General features: G+C 35.3%; 1 protein-coding gene across 1 annotated transcript in view; it reads left to right on the top strand.

The window, feature by feature from the left end:
* The window catches only part of LOC105152351 (lachesin), a 73,098-nt gene extending 60,579 nt beyond the window's left edge, over positions 1 to 12,519 (top strand). The window contains exons 6-9 of the mRNA XM_087416493.1: positions 192 to 248; positions 446 to 532; positions 7,838 to 7,936; positions 12,425 to 12,519. Of these exons, the coding sequence (XP_087272619.1) occupies positions 192 to 248; positions 446 to 532; positions 7,838 to 7,936; positions 12,425 to 12,495 (314 nt within the window). The 3' untranslated portion in view covers positions 12,496 to 12,519. The remainder of the gene's footprint in view (positions 1 to 191; positions 249 to 445; positions 533 to 7,837; positions 7,937 to 12,424) is intronic.
* Positions 12,520 to 18,297: the final 5,778 nt, after the last annotated feature.

Raw genomic sequence — 18,297 nt, forward strand, 5'->3', positions numbered from 1 at the left:
AGGGAGAGGATTTGAGAAAGCACGACTCTTTGAAATACTGAAAATAATTGTGTTCTTTTTCACAAAAATTGCGAAAAAAAAGACGAATGAAGAAAGACTAAATCTTTTTGTATGATTGAGAAATATACGAATATTTTGAATATTTATAATGTATACTTGGTTTTTAAAGATGGGAACTTGTTTTGTTACAGTGTCTGCACCACCAAGTACCAGTCCTAGCCCGTCTACTACGGAGGTCCCCAAGAAAGGTAGATATTAGAGACAGATTCCTCTCACAATAGTTATATACGAGTACATAAAATATTGTAAAATTAATAAATTATTGCAGATCGTACTATTAGAATTACGTCATAAGATTTGATGCTTCCATTTCTAACGTAATTGATATTATTCATGTCGTATATTCACTTGAATCTAATTTTCCAACGCGCGTTTACTTTTGCAGATTGGGAATTCATGGCGGAGATGAATAACTCTGTTTACGGAAATCCAAGTTCGCTGACAATTCAAAATGAGAAGAATATCAAGACAGGTGAGTACTCGGAGCGGTGTATATATATCTTCTTTTTATGTAATTTCCAACGTACATCATCGCAATTTCGCGAATTATGGGATTGATTTCGTAACTTTGCATTTCAACGAAGTGGTGCACTCGTCGACTGTCACGCGAGCGTATAATATACGAATAACAAGCACTCGAGATATATTTGGTGAAAGTATTCTCTTGCATCTTTTATATATTTTTATTTGAAAAGAACATATCAATCATTTAGATTTTTCTTACACGTTCAAAAAAAGGGTGAAATAATAAGACAAAGAACAGAATTTAGAAATGCAGACGTAATGTCAAAAATGATAAAGGAGAAATCTATTAAATGAAATATTTCCTACAAATTATGAAGGATTGTTAATTGTAGCATTATGTGTATTAAACGCACAGAAATATTCGGATATATTTATAAATCGTTTATTATTGGCATTAACAAACATCTTTGCGAATACATGAAAAAACTCAAAGTTCCAATCTGTGTACGCTATGTGTTAGTAAAATCGTAATCTAGCTAGAACGGATTTACATATTCAATCTAGCATCACGTATAGTCAAATGCCATCCCATAACTGGATTTTCCAGCAACATACTTTGAATCTCCGACGCGATTAACTTCGATGTTAACTAGAGCCAGGGGACCCACCAGGGAATCCCGGGAATCGATTGCGGCTTTAAGAGTGGTTTGAAGAAGGGTAAGCAGTTCGCTTTAAAGCTTTCTACAGAGGGCGAAAGAGAACCACGGAAATGAGGATCTGTAACGGGATAACAATTGGAATTTTCCGAGAACGAATCTTTCTTCTATATTATACAAAATGATCGAAATGAACATAGCTATTTTAAATTACACAATGCATTATCAAAGTAACGTATATTCATCACAAATATATAATTATAAACATTAATGATATCCATATCTTCAAAAGAAAAATTGAAACAAATATGGATTAAATCTATCAAAAAAAGCTTGAAAAAGAAATTTCAATTTAATGTATTACTTTGGAAAACTGCCAGTGTTTACTTAGAAAATCAAAACGCGGAAGTGACTGTCAAAAAAGTTTAGGTGAGAAACGAGTGTGAAGAATAAAAAGAATGGTAGAATAAACATAAAGGTAACAGAGAGGCAACTGAAGTGATGTTCGTAACAGGCACACATGAGTGGTTATATGCAAGAGCAGAAAGGATAGATGAATAGATAGAAGCGAGAAAGAAAGAGAGAGAGAGAGAGAGAGAGAGAACTGGGAACTGGGGTTGACTTGGGTAGAAGAGATCCGTGTAACATCAATATTTCATGTATGCTAACACGCCGGAACTAATAATGCTCCAGCGAGGAAGACCCAAGAATAATATCAGCCACCGCTGTGTAGACCGCGTTCTCCATCCCCATCCTTTCCCTTCTCACCCTTCTATTTCTTTCTTTGTCCTTCGCTTTGCTCTATCACCTAAAACAGCAACGTGCAGCACCCTGGCGTCCTTTTGCGCCCCGTGTTAAATTTAATCGAAAATTCGTGTCTCGTTGAGCTTCGCCGTCTCTACTGTGTCTACCGTATGTCTCCTTCCGTATAACCAATGTCATCGCCCCGGGGGCGGGTTGAGAGACGGTGGAAAGGTGAGAGTGAAAAGATGGGGGCTGAGGGGCGAAGAGAGGAAGATGGTGAATACGACGGGACGTGGTAAGTTTGAATACGGCATATGTCTCCTTGTCTCTCTCTCCTTCTCTATTTGCGGAGGTCGGGAGGAAGGAAAGGACGGGCTGCGAAGGAAGGATGAGGTTTGTAATTGGTGCAACATCTGCGGTCTGCAAGGTGGCATTAATGTTTGCTCCCTTCGTGCTCTCTCGCCCTCATCTCTGTTTCCTCTCCTCCGTTCCGCCCCTCGATCTCGCCAGGATTCTCCGAGAGAATCGCCTTTTTCCCTTATCGCATTGTTTCTTTTTCTCTTCTCCTTATCCTAGTTACATTTAACCGTGCCTGCTTCCATTTCTCCCAGTTCTTTTAAGCACTTTATTTTTATGTCATCTTCTTTCCTTAACATATCTGTTTGACTTATTCCCTTTTAGTCTGCCAGCGTCTCTTTTTATATCTACGTTACGCTCGTTACGATTCTAACAGCTCTCTCGCAGTACATTTTTTTCCTGAGATAATTTATCTCAGTCCTTCGTCTTGCAACTACCTTGCCATCTTTTTGTAATGTCCTCTTTAAACAATCTAGCGGTCGCCGCCTATTTGCGCCGCTGTTTCTCGTTATTCGTATCGTTGAAAATTCAAGGGCGCAAGTGTACGCTTAAGATTAAACAGAAGATTTGCTTGAGTTTCCTTCACACGGACGGAAACCCAAGCATAAACAGGCCTTATTTGCTCATAGTAACTTACGACAATCTGTTGTCGAGAATACTTAAACATAACGCGATGCGTTTTAACTTTCCCTAGTATAAGACGGTGTTATTCGTTAGATGAGAAAAGGTAGGCTTTGCTTGCAAAAGTTACAATACAAAGCAACATAAAAAATATATATTTTATATTTTATGCACAATATTGCTTCAATATACGCGCGCGTATATCTATGTTTGACTTATTGAACTAGAAGAAATAAATATTGCCTAAATGTTAAATATCAATGCTTGTAGCTAAAATTGATTAGTCTTACATAAAGTATCCAAAAATATCAAATGGAAACAAATATTACACACTATTTTATATCTTTAAACAATATACTTGAAAACTGATAATCTTACAGAAAACTTGACTTAGAAAATCGTTAATTCTATAATTTTTCAGTAAAATTAATGCAATAAAATTATTTTAAATAATTATCATAATTTAATAATTAAGAAATGACGTTTTAGTCAGCTTTTAAAGGAATTAGAATCATAGTGCATTGCGAGGCACTTGTCCATTTTCGTTACCCTCTTAAGTCGCGTCGCGAACAGTTCGCGAATGGCAAATTGCGTACAGAAGTGACGGTACACGGCGGCCTACGGCGATAAGTCACTTTGAGGTTCCGATGGGGAACTGGGCAAGTATTGTCGCGGTATCGTGACATCTCCCGGAGCACATATGCCCTTAGGTGTCGCTTAATTCCCCGGCGCAGCGTTGTCCGCCTGTAATTCGGGAAGAGCATGTATAGCGATTGGTTTAGCCGCGTGCTTTCGTACGATTAACACGTCCCCTATTCTATTGTATGCGCGCACGTACAGAGGTGAAGGAGTAGAGGTGCGTAAAACCCGCGCCGTTTAACAGCATGGGCTGTCGTGACGTGTAAGGCAAAATCAAATCGCTTCGTCAAGTCAAAAATCATTTTTATCATGTTTATTCATTGATAATCGCATTGATACGCTGTCGTTACCGCACGAAATTATTTACGACCTGAATTAACATTGTAATTAACATTAATTAGAACGCGCTCGTGTCGTTGTGACAATATTGCGCACCGCGTGACACAGCTGTATAACTTTAGATCTCAGCGTGCGGAACCTTAGACCTCTGTTAATTTTCTTGGGACACACCTTGACTTCGGTCAACCACCTGAGACAACGAATATCATTGACTTTATCACGTATGTACGGTCTGTCTGATTTCAAGGCAAACACATACGCATGCGTCAACACCGAGACGGTTTGATATTCATGGAATGCAGAACGGAAAGCTAAATCCACAATCTCATCGAAAATAGTTAAACGCGTCTGCACTGACCTGTCAACCTCGAATCGTGCGAATATGAGCGGGAATATCATGACCCACTGGACGTAAAATCAATGAGAAATAACTGCAACGCTAACTTTTTAGGGGGGACTTATTTGTGTCGACAGTAGTTTCTTTTTGACAGCAGAATTGCTAGAATCCGGGATTATCAAATCCAAACGGGATATGGAATCAATGTGTGGGGCACCAAGAGCTTTATCTTTTATTTTCTTTTTTTTTTTTTAACCAATACAATCTTCTGCATGCACGATTCATTGTCAGTCAGTCTCGAGTGAAGGACTACTCTGGATGAAACACTTTTGTACAATAGTACCGCAATATTTTATTAATACTATTAAATTGTCATGGGAAACTTATTAAATACATCAATGCATCTCCTTTATAATCCTTTTTATACATTATGAATTATGTCCAATATTTGAAACACTGATCGACAAATCAAATCTTTATAAATTGCAATTCTGCAATTCGTGCTCTTCTCATTTGAAATATCTCAAAATTTATACTTTAAAAAGACACTGGTAAATATAATGATGATATTGCAGATTTATATGCGATAAACGAATTTTTAAGTCAGATTATCTGAAAACGTTTATCAACATTTTTATGTCTTCTTCTTGTGACACGAAAGAGCATCGGATTTTTGCGCCAACCCAAACAACACATTGAAACATTTAAGACGTCTTTTAGACGCCAAAGACGCCTTATGTCCCTCTTTTGAATTTGTGTTTGTCTGGGAGGTTAATAGCTCGTAATATTTTGATCAACTTCCAAATAAATACGTATGATCGAGCACATTTATTTTTCACAGATGAATTGACGAAAGTGAGTATCTGTTTTAATTTGCCTGGCCATTTACAAGGATCAATGATATCAGACGCAACCATTAAATATAAATTTCACTATTCGGTTTGGTTGATATCTGGATTTTTATTTTAACTATGCTTTGATGCACTCTCTCCTCCTTAATCCCTTCCCCCTCCCCTCCCCTCCTCCTCTCTCTCCCTCTTAACCGTCTTTTTTGCTTGGAAATTTATTTATGCACAATTTCATCGTGACTAACTCTTGCTCGTTGCTCCGCAACGAAATCCTGAACTATTAGAGATAACGAAGCTTACCCGCTCCCATGGAGCTTTACACGCGTCTATGCTCGCGCGTTGAAGGCTATACGTCTGGTTCCCTAAACACGTCGTCGCCCACGCATAGTTACAGAAACAGCCACATCGTGATAGAGATTCTCGCATATAGGAAACTATAGAACTGGCCCAGGCGCATAGATATACGTACAGCGCACGTTACACATTGTCACTGCTAATGTTTGGTCGAGATTTGCATACGTCTGTCTAGCCTATCCATTGCGTCGCCGTACAACGGTTGTCTCACCTCGTTGTCCGAGGGTGTATCCGGCGGTGGCGGCGACCTTACTCTGTACTATCAGCTTGGTATATTATACACACGAGCGTACAAGCGACCTACGCAAGCGCGCGCGTACGCTGTCATGATCGCCCATTACCTTACCCAAAATAGGCTATCGTGCCAAGATCGTGTGCTTTCCCTGCGTTGCCTCGCAGTTCTCGCCTTGTCCCTTACCTAAACTGACTAGCACTGCCGCGGGGCCATGAACTTAGAAATCTAATCGGGAGGCAATGAAGACACAAAGCGATATTCACAAGCACCTTGCTTCGTAGGTACCTCAAAATTAAACTGGAAATGCTGGCAGCCTCTACACGCGGCTTTCTATCTAGTTGTTGCAGCGCTGGTCCTTCATGTTAGTAAAGATGCGTTTATATCGGTAGCGGTTTAGCTAACTTGATATATTATCTGTTTTATACGCGTTTTACGCAGGAAAAATGATACAACAAACGTTGATGAATGAGGATCGATTATAATCTTGCGAGAAATAATGAGGAATGCACAACATTTATTTACATAATATAGTATATGAATATATAAACTTAGAAAAATTGCTAAACTTTTATATTTAACAATTATTTATAATTGATATATAATTATATGTGCCATTGTGCCAGACATTGTAATAACATTTTAATAAGCATAACTTAGAAAAAGTTATAATTCGACTTTAAATTAATCTGTAAATGTAGTTTACAAATTACGTTTATATTGTAGATTAATTTAAAATTAAATCGCAACGTCTGGCATATTATAGTTATTACTTTTCCAACTAGAAGAAAAAAATAAATACAAATAAAAGATAAAAAATAAATACAAAGATAATTTAAGGGGATGCTAGAGCGACGCGCTATAAAACAGATTCTTATTTCTAAATAAAACATTATGTACATTTCTTGTTTTGTTATATCTTATATATATATATATATATATATACATCGCATAAATGTTTCATTATGTTCAAATCGTACTTTTTGATTTATTTCTCTTGTAAGCTTCAAAATCATAATTTGAAGGTCTCGTTATGTTCTTATACATTATTCAAATGTAGGAAAGTACTTTTTGTTATTTACATACTTGAATTCATTTATATATATATATATATATGTGTGTGTGTGTGCGTGTGTGCGCGCGCGCGCGCATATGTGTGTGTGTGTGTGTGTGTGTGTGTGTGTGTGTGGAGAAATAACTTACGTGATAATAGGAAACTGTAATTTACAATTTTTAAAATTTTTTTATACAGGTTTGTAGTTTCCCACAGCACAGTTTTTTCTTTCATTCTAGAGAAGGATTTTTTATTCTAAGGAAAACAAAGTGAATGGAAAAATACAAAATGCGCGTTCCGTCGGTAACTTCAGCATCCCTTTAATAGAGTAAGGAAAATCGAAATTTTATTTATTGATGTTATAAGAGGAAGCTTTATTTTTTTAATAATAATTACATTAAATATATTTATATGATTATTACGTAAAGAGACAAAAACGTATACGTATATTTGAACAATAAGAGATATTTATTTACTTATATCACCCTGTGTGCTTCATATATGATGAGCACGTATCCACGATAACATGATAAAACCAGCACACATAAGAGCTGGTTGTGTAATTTTATTATAAAATATATACTCATCACGAGCTGTTTCGCTACAAGAATGTAATCCAAAACGCGGCGAGCTTGTGACAAGCGTGTGTCGTGACATGGATAGAATCTACTTGGCGCGGATAAGGGAATTGTGTTTACTCGGAGTTTGCATACTAGTTAACGCGTTTGCCACCCACTTTATGCGTAACAGGCTCGTAAACATCTTCAGTCGAGAGAGCCACTCGTTGTACGTCCCTTTGTCCGTGATTCCGCTATGCGAACCACGCGAGTCTCTCCTTTCGCTCCTTCTGTTCTCTCAGATCCCATCTCCTCTGTTCCACCGACGACTTTGCGCTATAATATCTCGAAGCGAGATTGAATTTTTAATTTATTCCCATAACGTCTGAGATTCGTTCCCATAACATCCGGAAAACAAATTGTCGCCAGTTCGCGGTAGACTTTTCAAGAAAAATATTTTTCTTGAGAATATCCTTGTATATTTATTATTAACCTGTTGTCTGCATTGCATTATATGTAATATCGATGTACATGATGTTTTTCATAAACATGTTTTTTATATTTTTGTCTCAAGGTACCAAGTTCCAATCGAATCTGAATGAAATTGGAAAATCAGAGCAGAAGTCGTCCGAACTGGATAGAAAAAGAAATTACAACTGGCCTCCTGATAAGGGTGAGTATAAAACATAATCAAAATTGAATAAAATATAATCAAATTGACGTATAATTGAAATTCTATGTACAGGATGTTTCATTTTAAGTGATGTGGTCGATTATTTTGCGAATCGATGATTTTATTGAAAAATTTTTCGAACAAAAGTTACATGGCTTGAATCACTGATCGGTCTTGCCTTAGTTAACCGGATCAGTCCCGATCTTGCCTTAATCGGCCGGATCAGTGATCGATCTTGCCTTATAACTTAACAAGTACTTAATGAAAAGTAACTTCATTATAGTGTTGGAAAGTTCTCGAGATAAGCTACAAGAATATGTAATAAAAAATAAGGATTTCTATTTAAAAAAACATTAATGATTTTGACAAGCTCACTCAAAGTCAAGTCCATATTTTCATTATGTGTCCCCCTTTAAGCCATGCAACTTTCGTTCGAAAAATTTTTCAAAATCGTCGATTCGCGAGATAATCGACCATATTACTTAAAATGAAATACCCTGTATATATATATATATATATATATATATATATATATATATATATAAAATCATGCATAAATAAATATATAGATAAACTTTTCAACATTGAAAAAAAGAGCAATAAAAATTAACAAATATTGAAATAATTCTAAACGTTCGATTAATAAAAATAATTTTACTTTTCTAAATATTCAATAAGTATTACCAAATATAATAGTATAATCATATATATCATTTTATATATCATTTTATATATATAATCATTTACTAAATATTTGGAAAAGTAAAATTTAATTTTAGTTATATTAATTAAATACTTGATTAAAATTATTTCATTCAACATTCGGTAGCTATTACCACCCAAGTCGAAATTTTGCTCCTACCTACTTCAAACCTTAGTTTAATTAGGATGTATGTAGATGCTGCCTATTCATTGTATTTGTATTCATATGTATATCATGGGAAGAATATTTATTATGAGAATAAGATTTATCATTCTAATTTAAAGGAATATTTTATTTTGATTATGCATTTCTTTCTTGTTAATATATTTGTTAAATTTAATTTATATAATAGATAAAAATGGGTGGTAGGTATAAATTTAAAAAGTGGTTAGATAATTTAATTTAATTTAATTTAAGATTAATTAATTAGAGGTGTGTAGTGTTGGGGATAAAATTATATAAAATAAAATGTTTATAAATAAAATATTAATATTAATATAATAATATTGTTTGTAATAATATATTATGTAATGGGGATTAAAAAGTTTTATTTATGTAGTTTTTTTAAAAAAATATTAATTTGTGGAGTTAAAGATGTAGACTTTAAAGATTTATACGTTATAATAAGAATTGAAATTTCAACTCGCGAATCCTTGGCTTTTAGTCCTGGACTGCAAATTCTTTTTTTCAGTATGTATATTAAATTCTAAAATTTATAAATAATCATACAATCGATAAATATAACACATCTAGATTAGCATACATATAGAACAGAAAGAGAGTGTTACATTTTTCAATTAATACATTTTTTTTCGTAAGAAACAAAATATTTTTCTCTGGAATAATTCATCATGCGTGACAATTGCATTTTGCGTTTTTCACATATCTGCTTTTTATATGATTCCGATAATGCCTCGCAGTAGTCAAAAAAATATTCCATATGTCATACATTTATATAATGTGACCTATTAAGTGACATATACGCAATAAAAGTATGTATTATACAATTAAACAACAAAACGGGGTTCGTTACTTTATTAAATTTGGCTTCTATGATTTGGCTTCTCCCTTGTCGCGAAGAATGAATGAACTCTTACACGGAGGAAGCAAAATGCGAACGAGTTTTCCTGTCGAAGGTGCGGTTTATCCGACATTTCGTGGCTCCGCCGTGGCATTTGAGCAGCCGCGTCTACCGCATTTCTGAGCGCGGCCAGGTGTGGTAGCACCTTTCATAATTCTGCCGAGCCTTCGGCATTATCGGATAATTCTTTTCTACCCTCGCATTTTTTCCTCCTTCCATGATTCGTCTTCACCCGCGCGTCTCTTCAGTAATTCGATCCCTGTCCCGGCTTTCCTTCCTTCTACGCTTCTGCGCTACCGTCTCTCAATATCTCGCTCGACCGCGGTTACTTTTAAGAGGAATTTGCATAATGGCGTAGTGTGAAAATCCGTTTTCTCCGCGGGGACGATCGCGATAGTCTCAGGGAAGTAAGGTAATTTCGCATGGAAAAAGGCGGGTTGAACCAGTAACGAGGGAAACTGCGTTGCAAGCTGCCACATGTAAGTGCGATGGAAAGAATGCCAGAAATATCGGACGTTCTATGAAAAATTCTGCTGTGAGATTAACGTCAAATTGTTAACTGTTCGACGAGACAGCGATATGGATACTCGCGACGAGTTCGATGTCCGATGTTATTTCGATACCGAAAGATAAGAAATTATATGTCACGCGTCACATGTCGATTTTTCATTGTGTCAAATAAGGGTAGACGCGATATGTACTCTCGAGTATGGACAGCGTGTAAATCAGGAAAATGTACGACAAGTTAAAATCTCGAATTACAAATCTAATGAGACGAGACATGGCAATTTGTAATTTTCGCGTTTTCGAGTGTAACAATGAAATGTAAATATTGATTATAAATACATAACGCATTTTCCTCTCGTAAAGGAAAAGGAAAAGAGAGGAAAGATGAGATAAGGAGAGAAAAGGAAGGGAGGAGGAAAGAGAAGAAGGATGGGATAGGGCGAGAAATCGCGAATTGAAGGAAGGTAAGATCGCACAAAAGTAGCGAAGCGAAGAATTCTCCTGGGGCAGCGTCAGGGATCGGATAAAAGAAAGACGGAGGAGGAGAATAAGGGGTCAGGGAGGCAAGTTACTGCTTACGAGTCTTGGATGAGAGTCGGGAAGACTCTAGAAAGGGTCGCGAAGAGCAGAAAAGGGTGAGGGAGATGGGGAAGGAGGAGGTGATCCGGCCAGCGGAGGCGACGGCCCACCAGGTTGTTTCTGATTCGTAATTAGAGATGAGTGAGGCCAGGAAAAGGCCGGAGAATACATTTCTCTCCAAGCGAGTAATAGCTAACGGCACAGTACAGGCCAACCGGAAGAATAACTGACTTCCCATTTTTCCCCCCGTTTTTTCTCTTCATTTTGTTCTTTTTTCCCCTGCTCCTCTCTCCTCTCGTCTATCTTTATTTCTCCCTTCTGTATCTACTTCGCTTGGGCCGTCGACTAATCGGCACTCATCCCTTTGCACTCGTCTCCGTTTTCTCGGCATATCCTCTCTCAGAGGGAGAGGGATTCTTCCGTAGCAACCTTTCTGCAACGGGGTAACGACAGATTCTCGTCGTCTCAAGCCCTTGATTGTGCATTGACCTCTCGAGGCTACCGATGGCGAGAGAACCCTTCCCTTTTTATCCCGTATCATTGCGAGAGTGAAGATTTCTCCGCGCTATAGTTTTCTGGAGATATTAGAATCTGGTACAATATATATATATATGGGGAGAGAAGGAACTGCAAACACACTAAAGAAAAAGTTAAATAAAACCGACTATTATTTCTCAACTGTAGAAGTCTTTATTCAAAAAAATATTTCAATTCTTTGGCTTTAAATTGCTATTTAACATTTATGTATTATCAATATAAACTATAATTTTTAATAAAAACAAAATCCTTGCCCGCTGCATGCATAGGCGATACGGTACTTTTCTTGTTTAAAATTAGAAATTATATTGATGATATACGAATGTTAATTATTGTAATTTAAAGTCAAATAATCTTTGAATAAAAATTTCTATAATTGATAAGTTGTTGATTTTATTTAACATTTCTCTTAGGTGTTTAGAATTATCATTTTCCTTTATTCTCAAAAACATCGAAAACACGTACACAGTAAAAAATAAAATATTAATTTTAATTTATAGTCAACTTTCTGAGACATGCAAAAATGTTAAAATTAACAAAAAAGATATTAATTTTAATATTTTTGTATGTCTCAGAAAGTTCATTATACAACTATAAGTTAAAATTAACATTTTATTTTTTACAATGTAATTGTATTTATCCTAAAGTGTGCTCTATGATTACATATTGTAGTAAGAAACTGATAATATATCGAACTATCGCTGGGTGTGAAAAATGAGAGATTATCACTACTTTAATATATACTATTAATAATATCGTTCATGTTTACCTCTTGTTCGCAATTCTTTCACGCTCTCTTATCTGATATAATATTATATTTTAAAGAGTGATTTCAAATATAGTTAGGTTATTTAGAAAGAATTAAATGATTTATAAAAGAAGATTTATTAACGTTAATATCGAAATTTGTGCGAGGTTTGTTCAAAAATGAAGCAAATAGATTAACAGTTATAAGCAAATTATTGATTCTTATTATATAAATATTAAATGTATTTAAACTGAGAAATATAGCTTCTATAGAAAGTCTTCATATTGATTGGCATTTCAATCTTAAACAATGAAATATCTTGTCTAATTTCAGATTCAGCAACGGGCGTGATGACGACCGTGACGCTTCTACTAATTGCTCTGGTCGTAACGATAATTCGATAAGCAAGATCCGAAAAGAAAAAGAAAGCGAACGACGACCTCGTCGTTGATATCGGCGGTGGTCTCCCTAATTAACGGACTCAATTAAAGAGAAAATAAAAGGAAGAAAAATTAGAATTCAAACGACACGAAAGACAGACGCTCGTACATAATACACGTGCATACGCACACCCAACACACACACACACACACACACACACACACACACCACACACACACACACACGCGCGCGCGCGCGCGCAATTACAAAAGATAACACAAAGACTGACTGGAGTAGATAGCGTCCGTATTAAATGGCGGAGAATAATTTACGCGTGCCAAGTTAGTGTAGCAACGACAGTCCATGAATGGCCAAGAATTTAAGGGACATAAATCCTCATCAATCTTTTCTTCATCGATTGTGCGTTGTGTGGCTCGGAGATAAGAGATGAGACACACACCGAGAGGTGGAACAACGAGAACGAGAGGAAAGGGTATTAACAAAGTGCAACGACTATCGCTTTCAGTGTAATATATTGTATAACGCCGTAACAAATACCAGTGTATGACGCCAAACCAACAAATACCAGTGATTTCGTCTTCGCGAGAGAGTGCAACTCGGAACGTGTGTGAGAGAGTGAGTCGTTACGTTTTTTAAACTACACTATATGGGAGTATTTCAGTCGCGCAACTAAATGACATTTCTGGAATATCAAAACGAAATCGTTCGAGCTTAATACTGAATTAAAGTTTCACCGAGCCAACTAGTTTTCCAACATTTTTGAACTTATATCCCCCTCCCGAAATAGTTTTCTTCTCTCGTTTGTACGATCGATGCGTGAGGGTTCTCAATTTTGTCAATAACATAGAAATGCTTCCGTTCGAAGATTCGTCACGATGATATGTGTCCCGAGGAGATTCATGGGTGTTAGTCACGTTTCGAACAAAGTTAATTCTCTATCAATATCAGGTTCTATTTATATACGTAGTCACGGTTTGTGTGTGTGTGCGCGCGCGTGTGTGCGTGCGTGCGTGCGTGCGTGCGTGCGTGCGTGTGTGTGTGACTGTATGTATCCCTTAAGCATCGGCTATTTCTTTTTTTTTTCCAAATTATATACTCGTAAAATGTATAAAATGCGTGTATATATTATTATCTCCAGCATCGATTCTACTTTTTTTTATTTCGCGGTAAACTTTCTCGTTCTGCCAAGTACTTTTAAATTCTCCAATTCTTTCCACCTCTTATCCTTACCTCCTTACGAAATCATGGAGCCCATCTGGATACTTGAGATTAAAACGTCAGATTCGGTACGGGAGAGTTGTTCTCATCTAGAGAGTCGAAGAAAGTACGAACAGTGGGGGAGAGGGAAAGGAAGAAGAAGAAAATGGAAAATTTGCAAAGAAAGAAATGGGGATATATCGTAACAAGTCGAACACTATCAGTTGCATACGAATCAATTCGGTGAGAATGCAACCCTCTTTTCACGTTATATGCAGGCACATGTTCTTCCTTTATTTAATTATAATTCCAATTACCTGCTATGCGTGCAATCATACAGAAACAGAAGTGGAAAAAGTCATTTTGATTTATTTTCTTCTTGATATCATACCTGAAAATATTAGGTGTTGGAATTAATTCGTAGCGTTTTTAATGAAAGAATGTTATTTATTTCACATGAGCATTAAAAAATACATTAATGAAAGTACTTCCCATCACTTGTAAAACGCTACGAATTAATTCCAACACCTAATAATTTAACTCTCTTACATGTCGAGACTCGTCTTGAATGGAAAATATTGATTGAATGTGCCGAATATACTCCTTATTCTGTGAAATAATAACTTAAATCTCGATCAACTATTGTAAAATCCATTTTCTCTCGAAATGTAGAATGCGTGTAGTTCAAATTATATCTATATTTTATTTATGTGACTGTAAAATTTTTGTATTTATATATCTACGTTATCTAGCGGAACATATTTGTGATAATGTACGGAAAAAACAAATTATTTTGATGTAAACGCGATTTGTGATTTTCTCGCTTCTGACATCATAATCCCGGGAACAACAATTGTGAGCAGAAGTCTTAATCATATATTATTGAAACTGTTTTGTGACCTATTATCTTTTATTATCTTCTCTTAACGCGTTAAAGATAACCAATTTATATAAACAGAAAGAAATGCGTATTTTAAGATCGGATTCATATTCGAATCTTATATTTAAGACTGTCTTAAATATAGTCTCTTAAGATGTCATCAACCAATCACAGAATCAGTATCTTAAGACATTCCTTAAGATGGTCTAAAATAAGTACCGACTACGAATACCGCTTTAAACCTGTTACACAATAAAGTCGCAAATCGTAACCCGTAAAAAATTGGCTAATCACAGTTAAATATGACAAATAATTGATTGGTTAATTTCTTACGGGTTGCGATTCTATTGTGTAACAGGCTTTAATAACTTTCCATACGCATATACGCACATCGATACTACGCATAGCGAAACATCGACATGTATTTGTTTCATAATCAAACTGAATTGGCACCAAAAATTTTCCGGCTGAGTGTCCTTGATGGAATCAACAGAAAATAATTGCAAGGTAAATTACATATTTGCTATAAATATTGGACCCACACTTCACGTTGTTGTGTCGCGCGATCGATTTATTTACGTATTAATTGATCAAATTGGGATTTATTCGTAGGCGGTCGTGAGAGAGGCCGGCTCGGCCGTACCGGGTTTTAAGCGGACTTCTAACTACTTAGGAATATCCATTATTCAGCGTACATCTTGTTTAAAGCAACAGGTTCGAGAGAGTCCCTGCACTCGGCGCGCAAAGGAGTTAATGCCCGGCATGGATTAAAGAAGGGAACGGGTCGACTTAGGGATTACGCAGACTTACTCTGATGAGGTCTGTAATCGTATCATTCGCGAGACTAGCGATCTTAAAAGTCATAAGCATTTAACATGAGGGGATCACGCGCCTTTAGAACATCGCAACGTTTGCAATTTGTAGAGATTACTGCGACAAATTCAAATCCCAATCTGATCAACGCTACGATTGTTTCTCAACTTATCGATTAAAACATATTTATTGCGTGCATTTACGCATGAACGATTAACCAATATTTCTGATTGAAAAGCATTTTTATAGCTACATTATAAACAGTTTGTTTGATAAAAATAAAATTGCGGAAAAAAGCAATTAAACACAATATATTGCATAGCAATATATAGATTGTGCTCGACGATACGTCGATAGGCTTTAAATAAAGTTTTAGACCAATATTATTACTGCTATCAAAATGATGTACAAGTGTTTTTGAATTTTTTTTATATTAATGTTAACTATTACTGACATTTTCAAATTACAGTTTACTCTAATTATACAAAGTTTTATTTATCAATTTTATATAATTTTGAGTAGGAAAGATAAATACGAACACTTTCCAATTCTTTCACGAACTCAAAGATAATTGAATTCGTTTGTTTTGGTACAATGAGTATTTATTTCATAAAATTAATAGGCACAACTAATTAATAATGCCCTCTACCAGCAATTGGCCTTAAAGGCATAGTCAATTTTTTTTATTATGAATTTTGGTGGATAAATTTAAATCTGTAAAAAATAATTAAAATACAATTTAACTTTTATGATAATAAAAATTTGTTGTTAAAACTTTTACAAAAATGTAAGAATTTTTTCAGATTTTTATATACATCGACATATATAAAAATTTGCACTGAAGTTCGAAGATCCAGACAAAGTGTGAAATTACATTGTCGATGAAGGATTAAATAACGCTCAAAAAGTTTGTTACGTAATGGAGCTAGTTACAAGCGTACTATACAATCTTATGTAAAACAAAAATATAGAACAATCATTTAAACATTTCGAATAATTTGTCCACTAAAAACCCAAGACTATTACGCAAAAAAATAAAGATATTCTTTTTAGGCCTTATTCAAAAACTCTAAAGCTATCACCTATTGAGAACCACTGCCCACAATACAAGTAGAATCCACATTGTACATGTGTATGTACGTGTATGTATACGCGTGTATGTGATTACATGTAAAACGACAATGACTTCTTGCCTGTAATACCTATACGTAATGCCATTTTCCGTTAGCATTGTAGTTGTGATAAAATTCATTTTCGATTCTTTTAAATCTTAATTCAAATGGATCCTATAAATTTAGAATAAAAACACATTATCGAACTCACGAATCATCATGCGGAATCAATGAAATTGAGAGACAGTGAATTAGTCAAAGGTAAAAAAAGAAAAAAAATAGTACGAAAAAAAAATAGTTTGAAAGTTACCTCTAAACTCTTACTACAATCAAAGAATTTTGATGAAATCTGTGAATGGCTAAGGGAAAATGGTGACGCGGATTATTCGAATTATCGGTCTAAGGATGCTCGAACGTTGACTCGTCATTGGCGAACCTTGTAAATAGAAGTATACCAGTGATATAAGAATTGCACGTAGAATAAGCTTCGCAGCCAGCGATGGTAATGTACGGCGTGTCACGTACACCAACATCATTAATTCATTTTTCCGTTTCGTGAATTTTCGCCTTTAAGTTTTTTCGTACTTTCGCCATCGTTTCTCACACGCGGAGAAACGCGCAAGAAGGGTAAATCTTATTAGCGAGAGATATTTTGACCATAGCCTTTAAAGTAATAAAAAAAAACGGATTGACATGAAAAAGAAAAGTGAAAGAAATTCGCCGTCTTAGCGTTGTAAGTGCGTGATGAGACGTATTAAACGCGAAGGTATATATGTATACATAACGCAAATTATAAATATGAAAATACAAATATATAAATATATAAATATACGAATTACGGGGGACTATATTGGGTATACATATATAAATATATATATGTTATATAATATATATATTATTATAATATTTATGCTTTGCGACGTTGATTTGAATGTTGTTATTTACAAGAAAACTGAAGAAGCGAGACATTCTTATGAATATGCTCGACATATGTAATAAAAGAACGGATTACGTAAGAACTCTATGTGAATCGCGATTATCTTCTCTTATCCAGTATCACTTCCTTATCTTCCTTCAATTTCTAATCCTTTCTCTAATTGACATAAGCAGAAATAGTTATCAAATATTTTTTATAAATGAAAAATATCAAATATTTTATCATTTTTTAATATATCTTTCATTTGTATCATATCCAATGTAGCACAATAAATGAAAGATAAATAAATACGTCAAATATTGCGGTAAAAAAACAAAGCATAAAGAATAAATCTTTGAAATTTTTGGTTTAACGGAAAAAGCAATTTTGCAACTGTTATAAAATTCTTAAATATAATTGGTTCATACATTTAGAGAAATTAAGGACAAGACCAACCAATATTAAAAAGTTCCACGACAGTTACAAAGTTGCTTTTTCTGCTAAACACCAAACAGTCATTCTTAAATCAATGATTCGTACTTTATTAACAATTGATAATTAATAAGTTCATTTATCGTTCAAATTTTACTTTTCTATTCTGGTTAAGTACTCTGCAGTCAAGTTACAACGCAACGGATTACGGAGAACTCCGCAAACGTTTCATCCCTCAACGCACGATTCTGTATGCTGTGGGTAAGCTAAATAGAAGATCCAGGGGGGTTGAGGGAAGGGGCATCTAGCGAGGTGTTGAGGAAAAGGTAACTTGGGTGCTCGTAACATTCGGGTCGCGTGGTGGAATCGCATGAATCCGCGAAGTGAGACGCTATCTACCATCGACGGATTAAATCAGGTCGACTATGTGTTTATGCGGCAGAGGTGTATATAG

The sequence above is a fragment of the Acromyrmex echinatior genome, unplaced genomic scaffold, assembly GCF_024713525.1.
Source record: "Acromyrmex echinatior isolate Ae372 unplaced genomic scaffold, ASM2471352v2 Scaffold26, whole genome shotgun sequence".
Taxonomy (NCBI): Eukaryota; Metazoa; Arthropoda; class Insecta; order Hymenoptera; family Formicidae; genus Acromyrmex; species Acromyrmex echinatior.